We start from the raw sequence: 26,368 nt of genomic DNA on the forward strand, positions 1-26,368 counted from the left end.
ATGGAGCGGTGCACAGGCTACAAGTTGGAGGTGATGGATGTGTTCACATTGAAAATATGGCTTCACGGTTGTCAATTGAGCAGCATCCCAACGGCCGGCTTCAGTATCAGCTAGTAGGTAGAAGTGCAGCGGATTGTGTCGTTCAGTGGGAGTCTCTTTCAATAGACATGGGTCTTAAATAACCTAAAAATCAAGAGTACGGGGTAAAAAAAAAAGCCATAAAAAACATTACCTATGTCAGACATTGGTATGTTTGTTTTGGGCCTAATGGGTTAAAAATACAGTAATTATTCATTAGCAGTCTTGTATGCCTAGAGATTTAATCACTTCTGGATCACTACCCTCAATAAATGTGAACTGGATTAGCTGATTTCAGGATAATGTGAAGCTTGATGTTAGAAAAACTAATCGAAGGACTTCTGTCCACTTTGCCTAGCATCTCTGAACTGCTGGACTGAGGTGAAGTTGTCTTCAGGAATTAGTGCATACCAGTAATTCCTTTGCTTAACATTTGTGAAACCTACGAATGGCAACCTGCTCCAAGTTCCAGACATTAGAAGGAGGAGTTGAAAATGTTCAACATTGAAAGCTTTCAGTTTCAGTTCTGCTGCAAATGAGGGAAAGCATTCATATTCTGACAGCTTACCCATCACCACTTTTGTAGGGCTCTGCATAACTGAACTTTACCTCGCTGTTTTTCAGAACGGACCATCCGTATCCCAACCACTCCTGTTAAAAGTGCACACGGAGATGTTTTCCCCGAGCGGCCACAGCTGCATGTTTTAACATAATGCGTGTTCTGGGCGTTCTTCTCGGCAGGGTTTTTGGGCGGAGTGTGTGCGTGCATGCGTGTGTGTGTGTGTTTAGGGGCTGTGTGCTGCTGTAATAGATAGTGTGTAATGGAGTCTGCGCTGTTCCATCAGTCACGCTAACGGCGGAGGGGCTCATTAGGGCGGTGGATAATGAAGGCGCACCTGCAGCCCCGCCGCCCGGCTGATACCAGCACTATACACACAGTCATTTATTTTACACATGCGTAAACAACAAAAACACACACGCAGCGCCCGTCGGCATGCGCCGGGGTTTTGTCTCGTCTGGAAAGACAGACGAAGCTGCTTTCGTCCACTGGTTGGAATTACTTGAGGGGGGGGGGATTATTGCAACGGGGGAGATTTTAATGCTGAACGTTGCAGGCTGGGTGATGCAGCAGAAACATGACCTCACTATAGTTGAAGATATGTTTACAGTACATGACATTTTCATCATACTTACTTTTTCTGAGCTTTATGAACACATGGTGATGGGCGGCCTGCACCAGCAGAGCTGTAGTTCCTTATTTAACCCCTTAAAGATGCCAAAGGAGTTTGACTGATGTATAAATAGGAAGTATGTGACTCTGGACTATGGATTAAGCAGTTAGTGAAGGGTTATTATTGCCAGTGACATGCTGTCTATAAACTCTGTACGGTCTTCTGTACTGCCACTACCCGTGTTCTTTTTACCCCACCAACCCTTGCTGCGCTTGAAATGCAAGCACAGCACTTCAAAAAGTCAAATCCCGGCTTTGTCCAGCACTGAGGACAAGCGTTGGTGTACTTATTGTATATAGAAGAGACATTTAGCTGGGAAATGATCTCCTATAAGGCATTGTTGGCCTTTTGTTGTTTTCATGTTGTTTTTTTCTTGCTTACTCACTCTTCTTTGCTTTTTGTCCTTGTACATATTTATTTATTTATTTATTTATTTATTTTCCTCCCGCAATCTTTAGTTCAGCCTGTTTCTCTTGCGGTGAGAACAATTTTGACAATGTGCTCACATGCGTGTCGCATTTTTTTTGCTGTCTGTTCCATTCCTGGAAGTTGAGCAGGAAAGCCAGAGGGGAGCACGAACAGTCTAATGACATTATTATTGTAATGTTCGCTCATGTCAGTGTGATTAATATCACGCAGCCGGAGAAGAAACTGCCGTCCATGACTGGAAATAAGAGCCGCCACCCAGCGCCCGTCTCTCCTCATTCTCTCTTCGTCACACTTTTTAATGGCTTTATTCTTGCCTGGGCTGCCAAAGCTGCCTGAGGTTGATCTATTAAGCGAGTGCGTTGGAAGTAATAAATTATAGCACATACTTGACAACCTAGTCACTAATACAGTCCAGGCTTAGCTTTTGAAGCAATATGGCTGTTTTATTGCTGATCTGAGGAATTGATTACTGCAGTTCTTTGTCAAAGGATTGATGTCCTCTCGGCCATGTCAGAACCTCTTTTTATTTTTATTTATTTATTTTTTTTGCACTATGTAAAAAGACCAACCCTTGACATTGCTTGATTAATAGATTGATAGAAACTAATTGCTTGGAATAAACATACTTTAAGTGAGTAGTTCTGTCCAAAACAGCTAATGTTGTTAACTTTATAAACCTTCCAATTAATGGTAGCAATTTCAACATGCCTGGTCAGTCTGTGTATTATGTATAATTCTTTTCTTTTTTCCAGGTGTTGCAGCACATCCTGCACCCAGCTTTTCTGCACAGCTTTGAGAAAGGTGAAGGGGAGCAGCTTCTGGGACCACCCAACCCTGAGGGTGACAATCCAGAGAGCATCACCAGTGTCTTCATCACCAAGGTACCCAGTACCATCCACATACCGTTCCGCTAGCTGCTGCGGCCAACCTGTCGCTCTCTCTTTACCATGAGCCATGTTCATCAAGGCCCCTGACCCGAGGCTGTTATTTGTCTGAAAGAAATGTCACGGCCTCGCTAAAGGTCATAGTGTTTGTGTTGCTGCGAATCCGATTATATCCGAGACCAAAACGCTTGGGGTTAATGGCCTCTATTTGTTTCACGCTCAAATTGATTATCTCTCCGCCCTCCTGGCGATAACTGTGGCAAAATCAGGGCTCCATCAGTCGCCCTCCTCCAGAGTCCCGTCCTTCTTGGAAACCTCAGATACCAGGCAAAAGTAGTTTATAATAGCTTTGTTAGCAGCCATAAATATGCTTCGATGTTTTTCTTCTCGCACGGTGGGTCATGTGACCGGGATGGGATCTCTTCCTGCAGGTGCTGGACCCAGAGAAGCAGGCGGACCTGCTGGACTCGCTGAGGATCAACCTGCTGCAGTTCTCAACGCTGCTGGTGGAGCACGCGCCGCACCACATCCACGACAACAACAAGAGCCGGAACAGCAAGCTCAGGCGTCTGATGACCTTCGCCTGGCCCTGCCTGCTGCCCAAAGCCTGCGTAGATCCAGCCTGCAAGTACAGTGGTCACCTGCTCCTTGCCCACATCATTGCCAAGTTCGCCATTCATAAGAAGATCGTTCTGCAGGTTAGAAGATTAGGCGGGAGTGGTGCAGTTCAAAAAAATATAATGTTCTTTATGCTGGTACCTTAGTTAGACAGAAAAAGCCAGCTGTCCAAAAAAAACGGAAACCAGACCTCAGCAGTAAATATTTATGTAAAGTGTGCGTATATACTGTTTGCGTAGGTGTTCCACAGCTTGCTAAAGGCTCACACCATGGAGGCCCGTGCCATCGTACGGCAAGCCATGGCCATCCTCACTCCAGCCGTTCCTGCCCGCATGGAAGACGGACACCAGATGCTCACCCACTGGACGCGCAAGATCATCGTGGAGGAGGGCCACACCGTGCCGCAACTTGTACACATACTCCACCTCATCGTGCAGCACTTCAGGGTACAGCATTGCACTTTACAAGTGCCTGCTTATTGTTGTACTCAGGAGTATTGGTTCAGTATGTTTTACTGTCTTGTGTGTGTCTGTGTGGTCAGGTGTACTACCCTGTAAGGCATCACCTGGTACAGCACATGATCAGTGCTATGCAGCGATTGGGTTTCACCCCCAGCGTCACCATCGAGCAGAGAAAGCTGGCTGTAGACCTGGCTGAAGTGGTCATCAAATGGGAGCTGCAACGCATCAAAGATCAGCAGGTCTGGATGGTCTGAATTTTAAGTGGCACATTTTAGCAAACAAATGTATTAATAATACAGTAACTGATGGTTCTTCTTTCAGATATTTTCAGTAAAATATGTACTTGCTTCAGTAACAGTGCTGAAGTCTAGCCATTCACTCATAACATCAATGACTAATGATCGTAAAAGAGTTGGCTAGCTGTTTTTGGTGTTGAAGATCTGAATAGTGAAGAAAAGATGTGAGAACATATCTAAACAAGAAGCAATAGTCCTCAACCCTGGATCTGGAGGCCTGCTGCCCAGCTGGGTCAGGCGTACCGTGAACAGGGAAAGTGTTACAGTGTGCAGGGTTGGGGACCAGTGCTCTACACTGGCTCTTCCCAACCCAGGCTCTTGAGTACACACTGCCCTACATATACTTTAGTGTGTTCCCGCTCCAACTCACTCATTTTACCTTGAACGGAGGGCTTCTTAGTTAGCTGATTTAGTTGAATCAGGTGTGTTGGGGACGTGCAGGGATGTGCGGGGGACATTAACTACCTGCACTGTGGGGAACCACTGCTTCATTTCTCGCAGTCCATCGTAACTCAGTATAACCATTATTAGTAAAAGGCATTTGTCAGAGTTGAGCTCAGAATACCACTCAATCTCAATATGACTCTGACTCTATTAGGAGATTCATGTAATGGTTATCAGTATCAAATGATTCGTAAAAATCGTTTTTAGCTTCATCACCAGCTCTACCATGACTGTTTCAATTAGTGCCTGTTAAAAGGTTATTTGCAAAGTCTGTTCAATTAATCGACTGCAATTATTTCTCTGAATTTCCTCGACAGCCGGAGTCCGAGACGGACCCCAGCGCAGGTGGGGAGGGTACTAGCTCGGGCTCAGGTGGAGTGAAGCGAGGCATGTCTGTGGACTCGGCCCAGGACGTGAAGAGGTTCCGGTCAGCCACTGGAGCTGTCGGCACGGTGAGGAAACACTACACCCGGCAGCGACTCGGCACATCTGCTGTTCTCTCCCTCACTGATTCAAAGTGCCATGTCTGGACACAGAGGCTGCAGCGAGGCGTTTTTACAGCTTGAGTTTCTCTCAATAGGTGTTTGGCCGCAGTCAGTCAATGCCAGGTTCGGAGGCGCTGCTCACCAAGCCTGTGGACAAGCAGCACACAGACACTGTGGTCAACTTCCTCATCCGTATTGCCTGCCAGGTAATGAAGGAGTGTCTCTGTCCTACATTGTTGTTGGTTATGTAAGATTATGCAGAGTAGGTTACACTGTCTGGTCCTAACCATATTTGATGTTTCTAAAATGTCATGATTTCCTTTAGAATTGAAAAGCCTGCTTTTCATCTATTTATGATTTGTTCTATTTAAATGTTCTTTACTTCCCTTAAAGCCTTGATCACACATTCGCAACCGCAATAGTGGGACCTAGGCATGACCCCCTTGTTCCCAACTGGCTCTACAGCAACTAATAAAAAAGAAAGAGACTACACACAGTCTGGAGACTGTATTATAATCTTTCTGGAGTTTTTTTTTGCTGCTTATTGTAGGCGAGTTAGCCAGCATGGTAACTGCCAATTTAGCTCCTAAGCTGTGAGAAACGTCAGATAAGCGTAGATGTAATACCACTCAATGTTCTGCGCTGCATTGTAGTGAGTATGTGATTATCTGGCGTAGTAGTGATGTGATTTTTATATGGCCTATTTTTGCTGAGTAGTTTCCGTATATAGGCATGTTAATCAAATATATGATTAAAAAAAGGTATTACGGCTGCTATGCAGCAGATGCAATTGGGTGCGACTGTATCTTTCATAAAAAATATATATAATCATTTTGTTGACTTTTCTTTTGTTTTTCTATAAAGCACTTTGATTGACCCCTATGTGCAAAAGATGGCATACAGATAAACCCTCCTTGCCTTGCTTGTGAATGGTACTGTTTGAAACTGGATGGTGATGTGGGTTCTCCCATGATGGCATAACAGCATGCCTTGGGTTTCTTCTATTCAGGTGAATGACAGTACCAGTGTGGCGGGCTCACCTGGCGAGCTGCTGTCCCGCCGTTGCGTGAACCTGATGAAGACGGCCCTCCGGCAGGACATGTGGCCCCGCGCTGAACTCAAACTGCAGTGGTTCGACAAGCTGCTGATGACTGTGGTGAGTACAGAGGCCCGCTCTGCATATTTCTACTCTTTCTTAAAGAGGTGTTCTCGCATGTGGTCAGTTCTGTTGGTCTGGATGGAGATGCTCTTCCTGTCTGCCCTGCTCTCGCACTGTTCTACTCTGCTCCCCTCTGCTGCCGTTCCTCGTCATTTTTTTTCCCCATTGCCTTTCCAAAAGCAGTTTTGATGTGAGCTGAATCGATATCCTCTGGCTTATGAGTGATTTCTCTCTGGAGCTCAGCACTGTGACTAATTCTGGTGTCATCTGGGAGACTGGCTCTCGGTTAAGCAGCTCGCCCACCTGCACCAGCCTTTCATTACACTTCTTCTCTCGCTCGCTCACTCTTTCTTTCTCGCGCTCCTCCTTTACACTAACACACTCTTTCTTTTTCTTTTTCTTCTTTTCTTTCTCCCCCTGCTTTTTCCATCCTGCCCTGTTTTTTTACTCTTTCGTTACTTGTTCATACTTTTAGTAGTAAAGTACTCTCGTTATCTCGTTATTCTCACGCTCTCGCGCCGCCCCCCCCCCACGTCTGTCTCTTCAAACCTATTTTTTTAGGCTTACTTTGTCTGTCTCACGCTTGTCTACTTGCTCTTGCGCTTTCCCCACACTTCTCAGTCTCCCTTTCTTCTTTTAATTTATTTCACTCTCTCTTTCTCAATCAACCTCACTCTGTCCTTTTCTTTCTGTCTGGCTATCTCGCATGCACTCTCGCTCCTTTCCTCTGTTTCTCCCCTCCTTTCTCTATGAACCTGTTTTCAGTTAAACTCATGTTTCTCTCCTTCTGCCTTTCCTCCTTTTCTTCATTAACCCCACCATACTTTCCCTTTTTGCTCTCGCAATCTTTTTGTTTCCCTACACGCGCTCACACTCTCTCTCTTTCACTCTCTCTACCCCCTCTGTTATCAGAGCTGGTTTTCCTGTCTTGCCGACACGCCAGACTATTGATTCTTCTCAGGGCTGGAGACATGTGCTGCGCCGCAGCTGCTGCAGGCTCGCCTAGGCCCGTGATTGAAATGCATGGATGGGTTCTGATTCCCTAGCGTGCAATAAGTCCGTCCAGGGCATCGTGTAATTGTAGATTCCTGGAGTTTGGCCTTCGGCTGCCGCGAAAACTCGAAAACAGCTCGTTTTTCTCACTTTGCATTTAACGGTTCGCGGATGTCCATCCAAGGGCACAGTTGAACTTCGGGAAAGAATTTGGTTTCTGCAAACATTGGTTATTTTAGCCTACCCTATAGTTTGTGGGTGACCTGGATTTTTTTTTTTTTTTTTATTGGTACGTTTTGTGTACTTATATCCAGAGTGCACAGTGGTGTGTGTGAACCTATTAATATACTGCTCCGAAACCACATTTTTAGCATGATTTTATATCTCTGGAATGTTTCTTTACTGCCGGACATCGGCTGTGGCTTTTATACTTGCTCCAGTTCGCTAAAGGTGGGCGTTCTGTTCTTTGACCCATAGCCATAGCCTGGCTCTGACAAACAGGGCCTGCTCTGACAAACAGGGCTCTGACAAACAGGGCCCTCTGCCCAATGCTCTTATCCACAATAATGAAGTGCAAGTCCCATCATCTTTTATTGTGTGATTATGCTGGCTTTGGGGTGTTTTAATGCTCCTGGACTGTCTCACCAGCTACAAGAAGGACAGCAGCACCACGGCCGCTTAGCTGTTCGGTAGGGGACGACTCACTAACACAGCACTCTTGCCTTGATCAGACATGTCAGGAACATTTAAAATGGCAATGGCAGTGATAAAAAAAATATATATATTTCCCCTCCCCCCAGTGGCTCCCAGGACCAGATCCGATCCCAGGACCGGACGCCTCTGCTCCGTGCCGGCCTTCTTTACCGGAATCGGCTGCGCTTCTGGTTCGGTTAGATTAGAGTTTGGAATCTGTGCTGGTTACAATGGGGAAATGTGTATGTGTGTATGATTGGGTAAACTGTAAAGGTCACTCAGAAAGCTTTTCTGCTGGTAAAATGGGCAAATCAGGAACCTGCATGAAAGTTTAAATGTAGTGTGGCGCACCGTTCTACTGTGCAACGCTGTGTATTGAATTGTATTAATAGCACAAATCAGTATTCGTGATTTCAGGCGTTATGGTTCTGGTTCTGTTAATCTCATTAAAAAGGACATCCTCGTTTGTCTCTTGTATAGGAGCAACCCAACCAGGCCAACTTCTCCAACATCTGCACCGGACTGGAGATCCTGAGCTTCCTGCTCACTGTGCTACAGTCCCCTGCCATCCTGGCCCACTTCAAGCCCCTCCAACGTGGCATCGCCGCCTGCATGACCTGCGGCAACACCAAAGTCCTGCGAGCTGTCCACTCTTTGCTCTCCAGACTCATGAGCATCTTCCCCACTGAACCTAGTGAGTAGGCCCGGAACTACCGGCTACTACCGGTCAACATCCTGGTGCTTATGTAGCGTCTCTCGGATCTTTTGTTGAGCCAGTTGCAATGTTAACAGACCTCTCTTAACATCAGCTTTATCATCTGTTTTTGCTCAATCAAGAGGTTGATTTATTACGACACTCAACACTCTCTCTTTCTCAGGCACCTCTTCAGTGGCCTCTCAATATGAGGAGTTGGAGTGTCTGTACGCTGCTGTTGGAAAGGTCATTTATGAGGGTCTCACCAACTACGAGAAGGCCACCAGCGCCAACCCAGCTCAGCTGTTCGGTAAGAGAAGACTCCCTAACAAAGCACCCTGTACCGTTTTCAGTCATGTAAGGAACATTTAAATGGGAATGGCAGTGATTTTTCAGCTGTTCTATACAACAGATGCTTGTTGTAATAATAGTCATGCAAGGAGGGGTGAAATGCTGTATTCTCAAGAAAGCTACAGATTTGTTCACAGTGGTGATAACGGAAGCCAGAATTCTTAATTCTTCGTAAATGTGTTTTCTTAAGCTTATGCTTAAGAATTTATTTTTTGTTTGTTTTTTTTTTTTACATTTTCACCACAACAGTTGGTGTTCTCCAAAAACATATGTTCTTATACAGTATATTGTCTTAACCTTACAATAAGCTCATTTTGTCTTAGCCTCTAAGAGGAAGGTAGGCCTCTAAAATAATCGGTTTAAATAGTCGAATGACTAAAATTAATGTCTAATTAAAAGTGCAGATTGTTCTCAAAGTATTGTTAGTGTCTACTTTTAGGACAATTCACTTCTAGCTGTTTTACATTTAGTTTGATTCTGTTTTTCCTCTGATTTAGCTCTGAATACACTGTACAGATTCAACAGAATATTCAATATTTTTAACTGTATATTGGAAAAAAAATGTATATTTGCCCACCCCTACTCTGAAGAGTACCTGTCAGAAAGGTATTACATAAAATAGTTGCGAATGTGATGCCTGAGACACTGTTTTATTAATATTTTGGCCTGAAACATTTTTTTTTTTAATCCATACATGGTGGAAAAATATATGAATCTAACGAAACTGTGGCATTCCCTTTTATACTATTTTAAAAGCCAGGTGTGATTTTATAGGTTTGTAAAGATCCAAAAGAAGAGGACTTGGATTTTTTTTTTCTCTCTCTGTCTCTGAACTGCCTTTTCTTGTCGATGAATGAATTTTTGAGACGATTGCTCAGTTTACACACAGCAGGCAGTTTCTTAAGACCTACAAATGAACAAAAGGTGATAAAACACTATTGGATTACAATCTAAAGTTAGTGGTATTTGATATGAGCCCGAAAATGGCCATGATGGTCAATAAATACCTCCCTATTCCGCCCTGCTGGAGGCATACGGTTACACGTGCTCCGCTGATATGATGTATGTGTCTCGCGGAGGGTGACTTTTTACATTTGTCTCCGCTCCCCAGGGGCCCGGGCAAAGAAAAGCATTACTCACCCCTCCCTTTCAGCTGCTAACTCAGTCAGATTTCTTCAGAACGACCTTGTAATACAACTAGAGTGACAAAGAAGCTGCCTCCAAAGTCGTTAGCAGCCCCCGGGCCACTGGCTGACCCTGGCAAGAGCGCAGCAATAGGGGAAGTATCTCCCTCTCACCCCCCTATGGGGCATCATGTTACCCCCTCTCTCTTATCCACTCTCTCTCTCTCTCTCTCTCTCTCCCTCTCCAATTCCAGGAACGCTCATGATTCTGAAGTCGGCCTGCAGCTACAACTCCAGCTACATCGACCGCCTCATCTCCGTCTTCATGCGTTCACTGCAGAAGATGGTGCGGGAACACCTGAGCCCGCAGACCAACCCCAGCGCCCCGGAGACCAGCGCAGGTAAGCGGCACACAGTCGGCCCAGGGCACTCAAACCCAACCACAGGTGGAATCGGTTCTGTTCATCACTCTCTGCAGCGGTTAAAGAGCTCCATGTCATCTACGGGACGCAGAATTAATTCTAATTAGCCGCTGTCTCAGAGCGGCCGCTTTAAGTTGATATGATGTAGCATGCCAGCGCCAGTAATGTGTTTTATGAGTGCCGGCCTCCTTCTGTCACCCAAGCCACCTGCAGGTGATCAGGCCTGCTCTTCTCTCGCTCTCTCACACACATACAGAGCCACTCTCTTACCTGTGCTGTGTCTCATGAGTTCCTGCTTTCCTTCTGTTTGTAGATGTACTTCTAGTAAAATGGCTCTTCTTTGGCCCAGTGCCAAAATGTCTCTTATCATGGTGTGTCTTTTACCAGTGTCTAAACAAAGACCACCCAAGTCATACTAGACGTTTGCAGTTTGTGTCCTATAGGTTAGACCAAGATGGAACCATAAAAAAGGACAATTAATTTGCTGCACAATTAATTTGCTGCGCCCCAATTTCCTAATGCAGGGAGTTTGCACAGCTTAACACACTTGAAAACGAACACTAACTGCCAATTTCGTGTCAGCAATCAGATCCCCGAACTGGCTAACATCACGCTAAGTGGTAGGAAAGGATGGACCATCCTACCCATGTATAGAGGGTGTGGCAAATTGTGTTGTCTTTGACTTCCAGCCAGAGTCATGGAGGTTGTCAGTCAGCCCCTTCTCCCATTTGGATCTTCAGTACTGCTAAATTTAGGACTGACCCAAGACGCCAAAGCAGCGGAGGTATTGGTTTGGCAATAAGTTAGAGAAGATTACTTGCAAGATTTTAAGAAGGAAAGATGAAAAGTACAAGGCCATGTCTGAAATGGTCAACTTCTCTGTGTAGGGCACTAATACATTATTTTTTGGAGACTTCTGGTTTATAATAGTGTCTGACAATGTAATACAATGCACTCTTTCAGTCCATACCCTATAGTGGACATCGGTCAGCCATAACATTAGCACTGGCTGCCTAATTTCGAGGTGGTTCCCCTTGTCCTGCCACATCTTATCTGACTGTTCAAGGCATGGACTTCACAATACCTCTGAAGGTGTCCTGTGGTATCTGATACCAAGACATTCCTTAAAGTCTTGTGAGTTCTGTTTCACTGTTTTTCGCTCTGCCTGGTGCTAATGTTAAGGCTGATTGACGTGGACTAGTTATGTTCACTAGAATCGTGCTCTTGGTTTTCTAAATGCAGGGTTTACTCATTAGGAGACTCATTAGGAGACCCTGACACTAAAATTGAGCCTTGTGGGACTCCACAAGAGCTCTTTTTCTGTGTTCCTGCTTGTCTAATGTAGATGATGGGAGACAGACTATCAAATGCAAGCTTTATGTAATGTTTTTGATTGTCCAGTGTAGTGGACTCTGATTAGAGGGCCGTATCTGACCCCTATAGTTGTGTTCTATGTAGTTTTCTTGATGTAGGGAATAGTGCAAAGTGGGCAGTTTCCTAAAACACAGAACAAGTCTTCACCTTGGAGCAAGACCAGGAGGACAAGTACTGAGAGCACAGCTAGCATGTGGTGTCTGCATCTGACCACTGGGTGTTGCAGAAGGACCGGTTTATCGGATGTCATGTGGGCCCACCAAATCCCTCAGAAGTGAGAAGCGGCTCAGTCAGAACACTCGCACCGTGTCCAATAGCTTAGAAACTCCAAACTGACCCCTCAGCTCAGACCCTTTCCCAGATGCTATCATGTCGTTTTCAAACGGATTAGGCTATTTCATACTTATGGACACATGCTGGCTCGCTGGTACTCTTCCTCTCTCTGGAATGCGTTCGGGCTCGGGCTCGCACACACGGCCACCGGTCCGTGCCATCAGTTGACGTCACGCTGCAATGTCACAGTGGCCAAAGCCCTGCTCACAGCATGGGGCTGTGCACAGCTTCAGAAATCAGCCCCCCCACCTACTGCTACACTGATCAGCACTCTCGCTTTAACCACTCGCAAATCAGGCAGAAAATGCATTCAGGTGCCTGAACAAATTCACATCCATGCCTTTCCTCAGCTGCCAGTCGCCATGCTGAAATTCTATCCGCTTTAGCTTCCATGTTGAGATGTAATGCTTTTTCTTATTTGATGGTTCATGTAAAGAAGTCTTTCTTTTTTCTGTTTAGCGATTTTTATTTTTGTAATTTGGATTTCTTCCTTGTCAAGCATCATTGTGTTAATTTGTCAGCAGTTAAATTGAAAGGAATTTAGGGACGAGTGTAATGAATCCGCACTTACTTTCGGCCGATACCGTTCTCTGATATTGCTGTCGGTTTTTGCTTCACCCTCATTTGACCATCTTCTGTCCATAGTTCTAATCAGTTGGCTATTTACACAGAACATCGTGTAACACTATATGTACAAATGTTTGTGGACACCCCTTCTAATCAATACATTCCACTACTTTAAGTTGCACCTATTGCTGACACAGATATGCAAATGCGCTCACACAGCTATTGGCACAGCTTTTGACAGCTATTGCCAAAAGAATAGGACTCACTGGAGCAGATAAACATGAACCTGTTTGCTTAATGCCAGGCATGGGCTAGAGTGGGTATAAAGCCCCTCAGCATTGAGCTGTGGAACTATGTTCTCTGCAGTGAAGATGATGATGTTTGTGCTCTATCCGGTATTTTGGGATGAGTTGGGGTGGTGATCAGCCAGCATCCTGACCTCACTAATTCTTGTGTTGCTGAATGCAATCAAATCCTCATGACGATGTTTCAGAATGTGGTGGAAAGCTGACAGTTACTCCAACAAAAACAGTATAAGCTCTTTCTTTTAATACCCTTGATTTAATAACGTCAGTTTCTAACAAAACAATGAATGAGCAGGTGTCCCAATACTTTTGTCCGGACAGTGTTCTTTACCACAGATATATATACATATATAACAGATAATATAATCTAGTTTTTTAACAGATTATTTTATTTTATAACCGATTGTAACATTTTTAGTCTTCATTAATATTGGGGTACATTTTGAAATGGGAAAAGTAAGCCTTCTCTACTTGAGCTCTGCTCTCTGGAGCAGGGTAAAGTGGACAAGCTTGTCCAGAAGAAGGGCCAGCACTCGATTAGCAGTGCAGGAGTGTGTTATCTGTGGAGAGCTTGTTCAGTTGACTTAGAAAATCAACAGAATGTTATTTGAGGGGTCATGGGTGACTGGAAACTGAAGGGAAAATGCAGGCTGTTGGGTGGAAGGCTCTGTAACTTCTTGGCTGCTACTGCAGAACTGAATTTGGATCACAGCAACATTCGTTCATGCTCAATCATTTCTGCTGCTGATGTGTTGAAATTGACATTATCATCTACGCTTTTTTCTTAGTACATTTATTTTCACATTTTTATAATTAGTTAGGAAAAGATCCAGTGCCTTGTGAAAGGTCAAACTTCAGCCTGACTGGATGTTAGGAATACACTGAATATGCAAGAGTGATTCAAGTAGAGGGATATAGAGAGGTAAATCCAGCAGTGTATTTTTATTTTATTTTTTTATTATTTTTTTTTACAGTTAATGGACAGTTAATTGTACTGTGGCAAAGTCAGTGCAGGTAAATCACCAGTCATTTCACACATTTACGCTATTTGAATGTCTCTCTTGTCCCTCAGTGACGAGTGAGCTGGTCATGCTCAGCCTGGACCTTGTGAAGACCAGACTGTCCGTCATGAACATGGAGATGAGGAAGAACTTCATCCAGGTCATCCTCACCTCGCTGATCGAGAAATCGCCCGACGCGAAGATTCTGCGAGCCGTGGTGAAGATTGTGGAGGAGTGGGTCAAGAACAACTCCCCCATGGCTGCCAACCAGGTATACCTTTTAGGAGGTTTTAGGAGTAGAAGACAGAGTGACCGTGCTTTTAGGGGTTAGAGTGTGTAGTTTACCCGGAGTTAGAACAAGATGTGCCGGGGGATGGTTTGTTGGTGCTGAAAGCAGGGCCTCCTGAAGGAGTTGGTAAAGCAGATTAAACAGCGAGTGGCTACAAAACTGAAATGCGTCTTATAGCATCTCTGAAAAGCGAGTTTCAAAAGTATCAAATACATTTACATAATAATAATAATAATAATAATAATAATATTCCCCATTAGGAGGCGCGATTACAGTTGAGCTATACATACATTTATAAACATTCAAAGCTGAAATTAGCTGGCGGGTCTTCTTGCTCATGTCTATCCCATCAGCATGTCAGTCCGCAAACTTGTTAGCAACTTGCAGCTTTAGGTATCCAGGTTTTCCAAACTTGCGCTTGTAAAATTTATTTTTGCATTTCACACATCCACACACTGGCTACTGCGCTTTTTCCATATAATCCAAACTGTACTTTCCGTACAGTCACGATTAGCTAAATGCATACACCACTAGTGCATCATTCAGTAATCCTGATGTGAGTAAAAGAATAATTTGCCATCCCTTTTAACACATTTGACGTTATTTTGATGATGATTATTATTATTATTATAGGCAATTTTATGACCGTATGCTGGACTGATTCACCTACAGTGCAGTTCTAGTTTGGTGTGCAACTGCATTATACTAGGCCTCTATAGAACCTGTAAATAAAGTTCAAAAATTAATAATAATAATAATAAAAGAGGAACAAAATGAACCAGTTTTTTCCATGAACCTTCTTTAAAGTACTGGTTCTGTGTAGAAACCAGCCGACGCTGTAGCTCTGTATTTTAAACAGTTTTCCCACTTACCCCGAATGCAGCTCGTCCGTTCAGCCCAGACGACAGCAGCTACTATCATGTTGTTGAAGGTCTACAACGCGTCAGATCCCAAACGTGTGGCTGATGGCTGATGCTCTACGATTATGAGAAGGGGAAATCTGTGTGTGGTTTGTGTGTGTTTTATTTGTGCCGCTGTCATGCTGTGGTAGCTGTGCTCACTGGGCAGGCTGCTCCGGCTGGGCGGCTGAACCCAGGTGGCCTCTCGGTTAGCCTGAGGCGGCGGAGCAGACAGGGAGAGAAAAGAGGCAGGCAAAGGTGCCGCATACAGCCCTCCTGATAGATTCAAGATAAATGGAGTGTATCAATCTGTTCACCCTGCTTCTGTCCCCCTCTCTCGCCTTCCCTTTCCCTCTGCTCCCACTCTCTCTCTCCCTCTCCCTCTCGACCCAGATGCCTAATCTGAGAGAGAAGTCTATTCTGCTGGTGAAAATGATGACCTACATTGAGAAGCGCTTTCCCGACGACCTTGAATTGAACGCCCAGTTCCTGGACCTCGTTAATTACGTCTACAGGTAATTACGCCGATTAATCACGGGGCCGGCGTGGCCGCTGGACCCTCCATCTATTGCCATGGCGTCAAGGCCACAGTTGGTTTGCGGGTGGCAAGCATGGTTCGGGATGGCTGAAGGGCAGGAGCGAACCATAGTGTTTAAGAGGCAGGTGGCATGAAGGGGTCCTTCACACCACCCGAACAGTCCCGAACCAAACTGCGTATCTGTGTTTTCTGCCATATGTTGCGTCCCAAAGCGGTCCTTAAACGAGAGACGTTAGCCCTGTTAACCCTGTGAACCCTTCACTGTTCTCGTTCTTCAGGGACGAGAGTCTCTCAGGAAGTGACATCACGTCAAAGCTGGAGCCGGCCTTCCTGTCGGGGTTGCGCTGCGCTCAGCCGCTCATCAGGGCGAAGTTCTTTGAGGTGTTTGATGCTTCCATGAAGCGCAGGGTCTACGAGCGCCTCCTGTACATCTGCTGCTCGCAGAACTGGGAGGCCATGGGCAGCCACTTCTGGATCAAACAGTGCATTGAGGTATGGCTGTGGTTTCTCTACACTTCCCGTCTGTATATTTCTATCTGTCTATAAATACATTTTTCCCCTTTTGTTTAGTTAATGGTGAGATGTGTTCTTTTAGAAGAGGGTCTAAGAATGCCTTTCAAGAAGGACTTTATCCATTTGTAGATGCTAGGTGCTTACAATACTACTAGTTTAATCATCTACTGAAGGCTAACTAGTTAATAGTATTCAGTATTTAAATTGTTCTTTACTGTATAAATAGTAAATTTAAGTATCTTGGTTGGGGTGAAAAATTCAGACGTGCTTTTAAAAGCCTAGTCTTTACAACCCTGTTATTTTGCCTCAAACTAATACAAACTATTTTTCCAGATCAACTCTGCTTTAACTGGCTGGTTTACAGCACTATGCCACAAGGCATAAAGCATAGCCTTGTTTTAAACATTAACAAGAATATTGTAATTTATTTTTTTATATATTTTTTGTATTAATTCAGTCTTTGCAGATGGTGTTGTTGTGTCCTCTTGTTGTGTCCTCTCTGCGCAGTATCTGGTTAGCCAGCTGAAAATGTGCAAGATGCACTCACTTCCCCAGCTTTTAGCTTCCTCACTTGTCGAGTTTGACCCCTCTGTGGACACTTTTACAGTAAAAGCTGTTGTCGTTAGGCCTGGTTCACACCGTCTGCAAATGCTGTGCTGCAAGTTTTAAAAACAGGCGGATGGCAGATGTTACTGTAGTGCCTTTCTACCACAGTTCACAGAAGCAATAGGTTTCATATAAAAAACACCTTTCAGATGGACAGACCTAATGTGCTATGTGCAGCGAATGCAATATTTTCTTTCAAAGGAAAAAGGAGAAATGGCTACCAGTAAGTCTTCTAACAATGGCCGTCCCCAATGTCGGCCACTTCCACATGTTGTGCATTTCCACTCTAGACGCGCAAGATTACAACGTTGTTAGCGATGTTTAAATGTTGTTTTCAGATGTGATTATTATTTTTTTTTGTTTGTTTTTTTCAAGAATAAAGTTGAAAAGCCTCCTTAAGGTGGAGACGTTTTTGGAATTTCATCCAAGTGATTCAAGCAGAGAGGGAAAGCGGTAATGGTGGCCGATATTGGGGTAGGCCGCTGTTAGGGGTTAGTTAGTTTAGCGAGTATGCTGCTGCTGCTGGTGGTAGGGTTAAAAAAAGATGAGGAATCACCTGAATGTGAGAGTTGATTATAATAATATGAAATTGTTTAATATTTGATTTGTTCCTGTAGTCTTTTAGCTTTTTTTTTTATTTTTTAACCTGTTTCTGAGGTTCCTAGGCTGTTATCATTAGGGGTGTAAGAAGTGCTGCTACTGATTATGTTGAAGTATTGTGTTTTTATGTTTTGGAGTACTGTATCGAGTCTCAAAAACACAGTGCTGATCTTTAATTAATAGTTTATGTATAAAGATTGTCGTCAGACAGTGGTTTATTCTGTGTTGCGTTTGAACCCTGACCGCTAGACAGCAGTGTTGTACTGACTGTCTTCAGATCCCACTGTTCTGATTGTATTAAAAATTAGTGCAGTGGATAACTTGGATAAATTGGATTCAAATCTAGCTGACGTTTTAAGATACAAGTAAAGCTTGCTTCAACTAGTTTAGCTAGCTGTTACACTAGCAAACCTTTTTTTGCCTCTTTCCTGGAAACACTGCTTTTATCCATAGTGCTCTGAAGTTTTTTTTCTGTAATGAAAATCTCGTTATGTGAAGCCCTGTGGGTCTTTGTTTTTAGTCAGGGTTTATTTTTGTACAGTGCAGAGTAATCTCGCATTGCTGGATGTGTCTTTTGATGAGGGTTATAGTTAGGTGAGGGCTGCAGCTTACATTATAAAAGAAAAAAGTATATCCATCTCGCCCACAATCAATGCGGCTGCTGGCTGGTGAATTATTAATGGCGCCCTAGACGCGGCGCTGGCACGTGCTGATTCATCCTGGCCTGTTGGAGCAGAACTGCCAGTCTGGTGCAGGAACCCCACACCCCTCAAGGCCTGTGTCAGCTTAGAAATATGCAGCAGCAGATCAGGAGTCCTGTACTGTACTGTACTGATGCCAGTAAGCATGGAGACTCAAGACTCGCCAAAATGGAGATTGGTCAGCCACGCGCGCCCCCCCACACGCCCCCTCCCGTGGAGCAGGCATAGACTGCTGCAGACAGATGTGTAAGTTATGGTGGCGGCTGGGTTTGTGCACCAGTGACCCGAGTGTTCTCCGTGTCCTCCTCAGCTGCTACTGGCCGTGTGCGAGAAGGGCACAATCATTGGCACAAGCTGCCAGGGCTCCATGCTGCCCTCCATCACCAACGTCATCAGCCTGGCCGATAGCCATGACCGTGCTGCCTTCGCCATGGCGACCCACATCAAACAGGAGCCACGAGAGAGAGAAAACAGCGAGACTAAGGAAGAGGTCAGTTCTGCCCCTGCCTTTTCCTCCCCTGCAGCACTTTGATGTGGTGATCACCACCTGTCATTTGAGCAGCAGCTTCATCCGAGGCTGCTGGTAGGGCTGCTGAATGTGAGAGTGTGATTATAATAATATGGAATTGTTGTGAAAATATGTGATCGTTCCTATAGTCAGTTCATATTCCTTTAAGCTCTTATTTTTTAACAAGAGCAGTCTGAGGTTCCCAGACTTATCATTCAGGGTGTAAGAAGTACTACTATTGATTGTTATTGTGTTTTTTATGTTTTGCAATACTGTATTGATTCTCAAAAAAACAGTATTGATCTTGTACTAATAAATAGTTCACATATTACATATATTGGTGTCAGACAGTGGTTTATTCTCTGTTGTGTTTAAACCACAATCGCTAGACAGCAGTGTTGTACTGTCTGCATTTAGATTCCACTGTTCTGATTGAATTAAAAGTAAGCTTTTCTTTCTTTTACTCAGATTTTAGACACATGATGGTGTTTCCATATTATAACAGTTTCCTAAAATTGGAAAAAAAGCAATATATATTGTTTCTTACAGTATCGCAATATATGTATCTATTGAATACTTAAATGTTTCATATTGCCATGTTCTTGCTAATACACAGATTTTGCTATGTAAAGAAAAATAAGCAGAAAAATATTAATCATATCAGTAAAAGACACATCAGCCAGTGTGACGATATGACTGTTGTTTCACAATGATTTGTTGAATTCTGAAAGACCTGATTAACGCTAGACTATAGCCCTAAAATATTGATGTCTGCATCAATTCACTCTTAAATATATAGTTTAAGGGTTTCAAGTAATTCTTTAAGCGATTCTGTAGAAGAATTTAATGAATGTGTGTGAATTTGAAGAATCTTTTTAAAACTCAAAAAAACTTTATCACAATAATGCATCTCTTTAAAAACATGATTCTTTGATGCCACTGAAGAACCACTTTTGATTGCACGCTCAAAAAATGGTCATTTTCAATTTTATGAATCGGAGGGGAAACAAATCCAGTCTTGTAACAAACTAAGCCCGAAAAATCCTAAATATAGTGTCAGAATTTAAAACGGCTCATTAAAAGACTCATTTCTGCATATGAACTGAACGATGCCACCCTCTGTCCTCTCTCTTTGCTGTGTAGGATGTGGAGATAGACATTGAGCTGGCCCCTGGGGACCAGACCAGCCTGCCCAAGACCAAAGAGCAGGCAGAGAGAGACGCTGGCAACCAGCTGCACATGCTCACCAACCGCCATGACAAGTTCCTGGACTCCCTCAGAGAGGTCAAGGTGAGAGGCCACCTCAACATATGCTATTCGAGGACGCGTGACTCGAACTGGCCTGTGCAGAGAACATAGCGGCACATAGAAGCCACTCATGTATGAGACAAGGCTTATTTTTCTACATCACCAAGTTTCCTTTAGATTGCATGCACAAATTTCACGACCAGCGGACCGACAGTAATTGTCCAAAATGATTAAAAAAACCTGGTTAATGATAAAAACCAGCGCTAGCAGCCGTGTAAGAGTGAGCCGTTTTGTCCGCTGTCGGCTAACTGCTGTTGTATAGATTTGAAGGCGTTTGGATGTAATGAGTGCCATTTGTTCGGACTTGGCTCTCTCTCGCTCTCCTTTGCTCACCCGCACCCCCGTAAGTGTCTGTGTTAATGAGCGTTTGATCAGAGCAGCAGCGGACCCTCTCCCTCTCACTCGGAGGTCACGCCGCCATCGATTCCTGTTTAATCCGGGCCACGGCTCTGTTTTACATGCCCCCACTCAAGCAGGCCTTAGATAAATGATGAAGTGGAGGAGTTCAGAGGCCTGACCTGGCAGGAATGCCCGGAGGAGCGGCTGTCTGAGACGTGGTACACCTTTAGCTCTCGCTTATGCTAGCACTCAGAGCCCCATAATAGCCCTTCAGATTTAGATCAGAACATCTGCACCCTTCTTCCCCACTTTGCAGCGTGTTACTCCTTGAATACTCAGGGTTCTTAGTGGAGCGGTTCAACATGCCATAATGTAAAGGAGGTGGACTTGTTCAGTAGTTAAGTTATTAGGTGTGTAAATAGTAAGAATGGGACCTTGGTTGGGGTAAAGAACGCTCAGATGTCGCGTTACAAGTGTGTGTACCACTCTGTTATTTTGCTTAGAATACTTAGTAAAACTTAGCACACTGATTTTCCTTTTATGGAGGAAGTTTTACCCATGGAAACAAAATCGGTGCTTTTATTGGATAGTTTACGCAGTAGTGACTGTAATTTTGTAATTATTAGACAGTCTTAACGGATAGTGTCGCCATTCCCTCCGTGTCCGTTCAGCATGATGTAGAGTTAGTTGAATGGAATGTAGACAGTAGAGTTAGCTTTTAGCCTAGCACCTGGTCAGCCCACCTCTCGTCTCTGGGCACTTGCTCCGGGTGACCCCTCTTCTTTTTCTGGTTGGCCTGTAGTTAGTAGCTTAAAAAAAGCCTTAAGGCTAACGCTTTAGCTGCTCCTCTAGGTTCCACGCTCTTTGACACAGTCCCCTTGCTTCTGCACCTGGATAACTGCAGCGGCACTTCATCTGGTCGGCCCCTGGTTGTCATTTAGTCTTTTAGCCGAAGTACATGTTCTGTTTAGACCCAAAAGTACCAACTGTGGATGTCTGTTTTTTTATTTTTTGGTCTGTATTGTACTTTTCAGAGACTCTGTCCGTTGCTAAATGAATAAACTGTCCTTTGGGAATTAGTTATAGTTTATCTGAGTCAAAATCTGATAATCTGATTTAGATTGATTTATATTGCAGCAAAATAAACGATGGCAGTGTGTCTCTCGTTTTCCCCCCAGTATGTTTCAGCTCTAGCTCTTAGTGGTGAATGGCTGAAAGCTCTCATGGCTGTGCTTTTTGTTCAAGTTATCCCATTACCCAAATGTAATATTTTCGTTCTGTTCCGTGGAGAGCGCGGGGAACTGATGAATGAGTGTAATGAAGATGAATGTAATCTGTGTGTTTCTCAGACGGGAGCTCTGCTGAATGCTCTGGTGCAGCTGTGTCACATCTCCACTCCGCTGGCCGAGAAGACGTGGGTGCAGCTCTTCCCTCGCCTCTGGAAGATCCTGTCTGATCGTCAGCAGCATGTGAGTCCAATCGCCACCCACTGTGTCTTAAGCTGTACAGCTGCAGCCTTGCCCTAAAAGCCTCAGAGTACTTGGTCTCAGCAGTAGATGCTCAGCCCTCATACATTCGTGTGTGTATGTGTGTGTATGTGTGTGTATGTGTGTGTATGTGTGTGTATGTGTGTGTATGTGTGTGTGTGTGTGTGTGTGTGTGTGTGTGTGTGTACTACCATTCACATTGGCTGTATTATAGTTGGTAGTGTACTGTAGTGCAGGGATCATCAGTTCTGGTCGTACAGGCTAGGTAGGTGTGTTTAGGAAGGGAAGTCTCCAATGTGTGCTGAACAGTGGCACATCAGGACTGTATTTGATGACCCCTGGTTTAGTAGGCAATCCAACATGGTTCCCTGTCTTGGCAGGAATACCTCACTATACCATGATTCTTCAGAAGAGTTCCAACTAATGGGGAGTTTACATGCGGGTTTGCATGGGTAGGTGGGTAGTATAACTATTTTTGGGGTGTCTGTGGTCATAGTCCTGTCCGAATCCACCATATCCACGCATCCAAATCCAGAATCTTTACTGTGCCAGTAAAGATTCTGGTGCTTTTTACCTTCTATAAAATGTCCTGCATATATTAATCCCTGGTGTTGGCGAATAGTCCATCACATCGGGTGGAAATCAGCTGGTTTTCCTGGGCTTGAGGGACCCGAGCAGGCATTTAGTTGTATGGCAAAGTGAAAAATCACCTGAAGGGCTGGCACACAGACACCGAAAACGGGAGCAATTACCAACCTCAGTCATTTCACAAAGCTCTTTCTCCGGTTAGTCAGATAGCGTGAGCCTAAAGTTCACCCCCCCCTCCCTCACTGCTGTCTGTGGAGACAGTGTGCCTTTCAAAGCAAGATGTAACAAGGTGTGGGCACTTGACTGAAAAAAAGCTTGTGAAGTTTATAAACTTTGACAATTTCCTGCCCCTGCGTGTCCCACAGAGACTGTGGTCTGTGGTTGGTGGTTTGCATGACAGTTAAATTGACCCTTTCTGTCAAATAAAGTGGTCCTTGGTCACATTGAGCGACAAAACCCTTCTGACTCTTTGGCCGTAGTCAGAAGTCTGGCTTGTGAAACTTTAGATCTCATCCTGCTTCTGAACCCAGCCGAAACACTTAAATGTGACCTGGGGAACTGTTCAAGTGCTTTAGTGATCGTAATGCATATCACATCACTACCTGTCCTGTGCTTGGTGTCCTTAATGGTGTCAGAGGTCGCGTGTGTCGGCCTTCACACCACTCGGACCAGCAGGCTACAGGGAGTCGGACGTTTTGACTCTTTGCCCTTTTCCATAGGGCTTTCGCATGCGGGCTATGGTAATGAGGGAGAAATTCATGCATTTATGCAAATATCAAGGAGTTTAATGGGCCAGATGTCTTAAGCATTATGTTTCTAATTAAATAGCTTTGATTTGTGATAATGAAAGCTATGAATTTTAAACCGCGTCTCCAAAATAGATCTGCAGAGTAGATAATGGCTTTGTTTTTTTTTTGGGGGGGGGAATGGTGAGAAGGAAGATGATGGAATTAGGGCACATGTTACAAAATCTGAATATGATCCTCAGATAATAAATGATTTTTACTCTTCTTAGATTTATATGCATGATTACATTTATTTATTTTCTTAATCCACAACATGAACAAAGTGTTCATCCTACAAAAAACAAATTTTCCCACTTCAGGCGTAAATATCCTTATTATTATTATTATTATTATTATTATTAATATATTAGTATTATGTTTCTTATTCAGTCATAGGAGCTGTATTTACAGTAATGCATGACTGGGAGGTATGTTATAGTGTGGTAAATTTCATCCTAAAGCTGCAGGGGTTCATGTGGTCAGATTTCTGACCTAGCACGCATGCCTGTCAATTTGACGTATCATTTTCTTCGCAGTAATGGTGTAAAGCATTTAATAAAAAAGGTTTTCTTTGTGTTTTCTGTGACGGGGTGGTTGGGTTGAGCTGTACACACTTTTATTTCATGCCTTTTTTGGCAAAGTTGTGAGAAGCAATTAGGGCAGGTACAATATTTGAATATAATCCTCTGATATGAAATCATTTTCCTTCAACTTACTTTTGCAGATCTGTATTGCCAGGAGAGTCGTGCTTCTTAAAACCAGTTCCATGCTCCCTCCCTCGTCTGATTAACCTCTTCCTCTTTGCCGCTTCTAAAGCGCACTCTATGAATAGTGAAACTGACCATGTGACCATGTCCTCGTTGCAGGCTCTGTCAGGGGAGATGGGACCGTTCCTGTGCAGCGGAAGCCACCAGGCTCAGAGAGACTGCCAGCCCAGCGCGCTCAACTGCTTCGTGGAGGCCATGTCGCAGTGCGTGCCGCCCATTCCCATAAGGCCATGCGTGCTCAAGTACCTGGGCAAGACGCACAACCTGTGGCTGCGTTCCACGCTCATGCTGGAGCAGCAGGCCTTTGAGAAGGGCCTCAGTCTGCACATCAAGCCCAAGCAGAGCACAGAGTTCTACGAGCAGGAGAGCATCACACCTCCACAGCAGGTATGCGAATGGTGGTGTCCTTTTTTTTTTCTTTTTTTTTTCTCTTCTTCTTCTGTCTCCTCTGCCCCCCCCCCCCCCCCCCCATCCCCCCTGGGTTGTCCGATGTGTAGGTGGTGGTCTTGTCCCCCTTACGACACACAATCACTCAGCCTTACAATCAAGATTAAGATCTCAACTTCTAGCCATTGCACAGCAGTACAACATAATTTAGCCAATGCATTTAACCCATCCGTTGCAGTAAACGCACGCACGCACACGCGATCACATTGAGGGCAGTGAACATACACACACCCGATGAGCGATGGGCTGTCATCTCGGTGCCCAGGGAGCAGTTGGGAGTTGGGTAGCCTTGCTCAAGAGCACCTCGGCCTTTAATGTTAAGGGAGGAGAAAGCACTGTTCCTTCACTCCCCGCATATCTCTACTTCCTGCTGGTCCAGGGGACACAACCAACGGGCTTCTTGACCTCAGGCATGCCTTATATCATTTACTGCACCTCAATCCATGAATCTTAAGGAAGGCGAAGGTACTGTTCCTTCACACCTCCACCAATCACACGTCCACCCACAATATTTTACATTAAGGGCGTTTTTACACTAGCGCACCTTTTATTTATTTATTTATTTATTTATTTATTTATTCCCCTCTCCCCGGACCCAGGAGCACTTGCAATGAGAGATCAGTGATCAAGTGTGAAAGCTATTTTTGAGCCTGGGAGTAGTCCAGAGAACTGACCTCCGGTCTACCTTAAATAGGTGGTCTGGGGTTCACTTCACGTGAGCTTGAGTTTGTTACCAAGGGAAAACCAGTGATTAACAAGCCCAGAATTGGACCTGTGTACATACTGGGTGCACACAGGACAAGTGTGAAAACACCCAAACACCCCTAATCCAATGAAATTTAATTAATTAATTAATTTTAGCTGTACTTTTCACTTTGACACACTTGTTCGTGACCACACCCCTCCACCCCTGGCCTGTGTCAAAACCCATGTCTACAGATTGGGTCAGCATGCTCTCTGGGACTTTCCTTTCATCCTCTGTTGTTTTGCTGTACTCTGCATGTAGATTGAGTGGGATGATGTTTTCAAGTGAACTCATCTGCAGTGGTAGATGTTTTTGATACATTTGCTGATCAATATTTTCAGTGATGTACAGCCAGTTATTTTGCAGACAAGTGTATGCAATGATTTGTAATATGATGCTAATGCTGGGCAACTAATAAGAGTATTGGAAATGTATCTCTCAGGAAATCCTGGACTCTCTGGCGGAGCTGTACTCGCTCCTGCAGGAGGAAGACATGTGGGCTGGTTTGTGGCAGAAACGGTGCAAGTTCCCAGAGACCAGCACAGCCATTGCGTATGAGCAGCACGGCTTCTTCGAGCAGGTGAGGGCACAGACATCTGTACGCCTGTCTGTCAGTGATGTAAAGTAGATTTTTAAAAACAAAGGTGTGGCAAATGCCGAAATAATTTATAAAAAGTGTGTGTGAGAGATTATAAAAGCATATGCACACACAGCTTGTCCAGTCCTTGTAGAGAAGTATTGCCAGTAGAATAGAACTGTCCAAATACTTTTGTCCATATACTTTAAATACATTTGAATTTCATCTCTCAAATAAACCATTGTAATGATGATTATTTCTCCTTACTAGGCACAAGAGAGTTATGAGAAGGCAATGGAGAAAGCTCGCAAAGAGCACGAGCGGACCAACACCTCTCCTGCCATCTTCCCCGAGTACCAGCTGTGGGAGGATCACTGGATACGGTATGTTCTGCAGCTGTTAGGAAAGATCTGTCCATCTCTGCCTGCTCTCAACACTCGCATCAGCAGCTCCGGTGCCGTCCTTCAGGCGACATCCTGCCTCAGCTGGCCTCTCTCCTTCTCCCTCCTCCTTTTTCTTGCTCCCTCTGCTGCAGAGCTGAACACTCCCTCAAAACTTGGCCCAAGATGACAGGCTCCTCTCCTAAAGCCGCGCTGAAACCCTGTAACCCTTCCAAAAGTCGATTCCTGGAATTTTAGCTTGTGAAGTGCGGCTTTGCCCTGGGCCATGCACTACATGACATGTAGAGAAGTTTAACCGGTGGCCTGTGTATTTTTTTCATTTTTGTT

General features: G+C 44.4%; 1 protein-coding gene across 7 annotated transcripts in view; it reads left to right on the forward strand.

The window, feature by feature from the left end:
* Positions 1–26,368, forward strand: part of trrap (transformation/transcription domain-associated protein) — a 106,954-nt gene that overhangs the window by 38,976 nt on the left and 41,610 nt on the right. For all 7 annotated transcript variants that reach the window (XM_072668123.1, XM_072668118.1, XM_072668120.1 and 4 more), the window contains 19 exons: positions 2,492–2,620; positions 3,055–3,321; positions 3,481–3,687; positions 3,783–3,941; positions 4,760–4,894; positions 5,023–5,133; positions 5,937–6,083; positions 8,253–8,466; positions 8,651–8,776; positions 10,196–10,342; positions 14,015–14,214; positions 15,525–15,646; positions 15,948–16,161; positions 18,400–18,579; positions 19,741–19,887; positions 21,594–21,713; positions 23,971–24,258; positions 25,506–25,643; positions 25,911–26,023. In XM_072668123.1, the coding sequence (XP_072524224.1) occupies positions 2,492–2,620; positions 3,055–3,321; positions 3,481–3,687; positions 3,783–3,941; positions 4,760–4,894; positions 5,023–5,133; positions 5,937–6,083; positions 8,253–8,466; positions 8,651–8,776; positions 10,196–10,342; positions 14,015–14,214; positions 15,525–15,646; positions 15,948–16,161; positions 18,400–18,579; positions 19,741–19,887; positions 21,594–21,713; positions 23,971–24,258; positions 25,506–25,643; positions 25,911–26,023 (3,164 nt within the window). The remainder of the gene's footprint in view (positions 1–2,491; positions 2,621–3,054; positions 3,322–3,480; positions 3,688–3,782; positions 3,942–4,759; positions 4,895–5,022; positions 5,134–5,936; positions 6,084–8,252; positions 8,467–8,650; positions 8,777–10,195; positions 10,343–14,014; positions 14,215–15,524; positions 15,647–15,947; positions 16,162–18,399; positions 18,580–19,740; positions 19,888–21,593; positions 21,714–23,970; positions 24,259–25,505; positions 25,644–25,910; positions 26,024–26,368) is intronic.

Source organism: Salminus brasiliensis, chromosome 22, assembly GCF_030463535.1.
Source record: "Salminus brasiliensis chromosome 22, fSalBra1.hap2, whole genome shotgun sequence".
Classification (NCBI taxonomy): domain Eukaryota; kingdom Metazoa; phylum Chordata; class Actinopteri; order Characiformes; family Bryconidae; genus Salminus; species Salminus brasiliensis.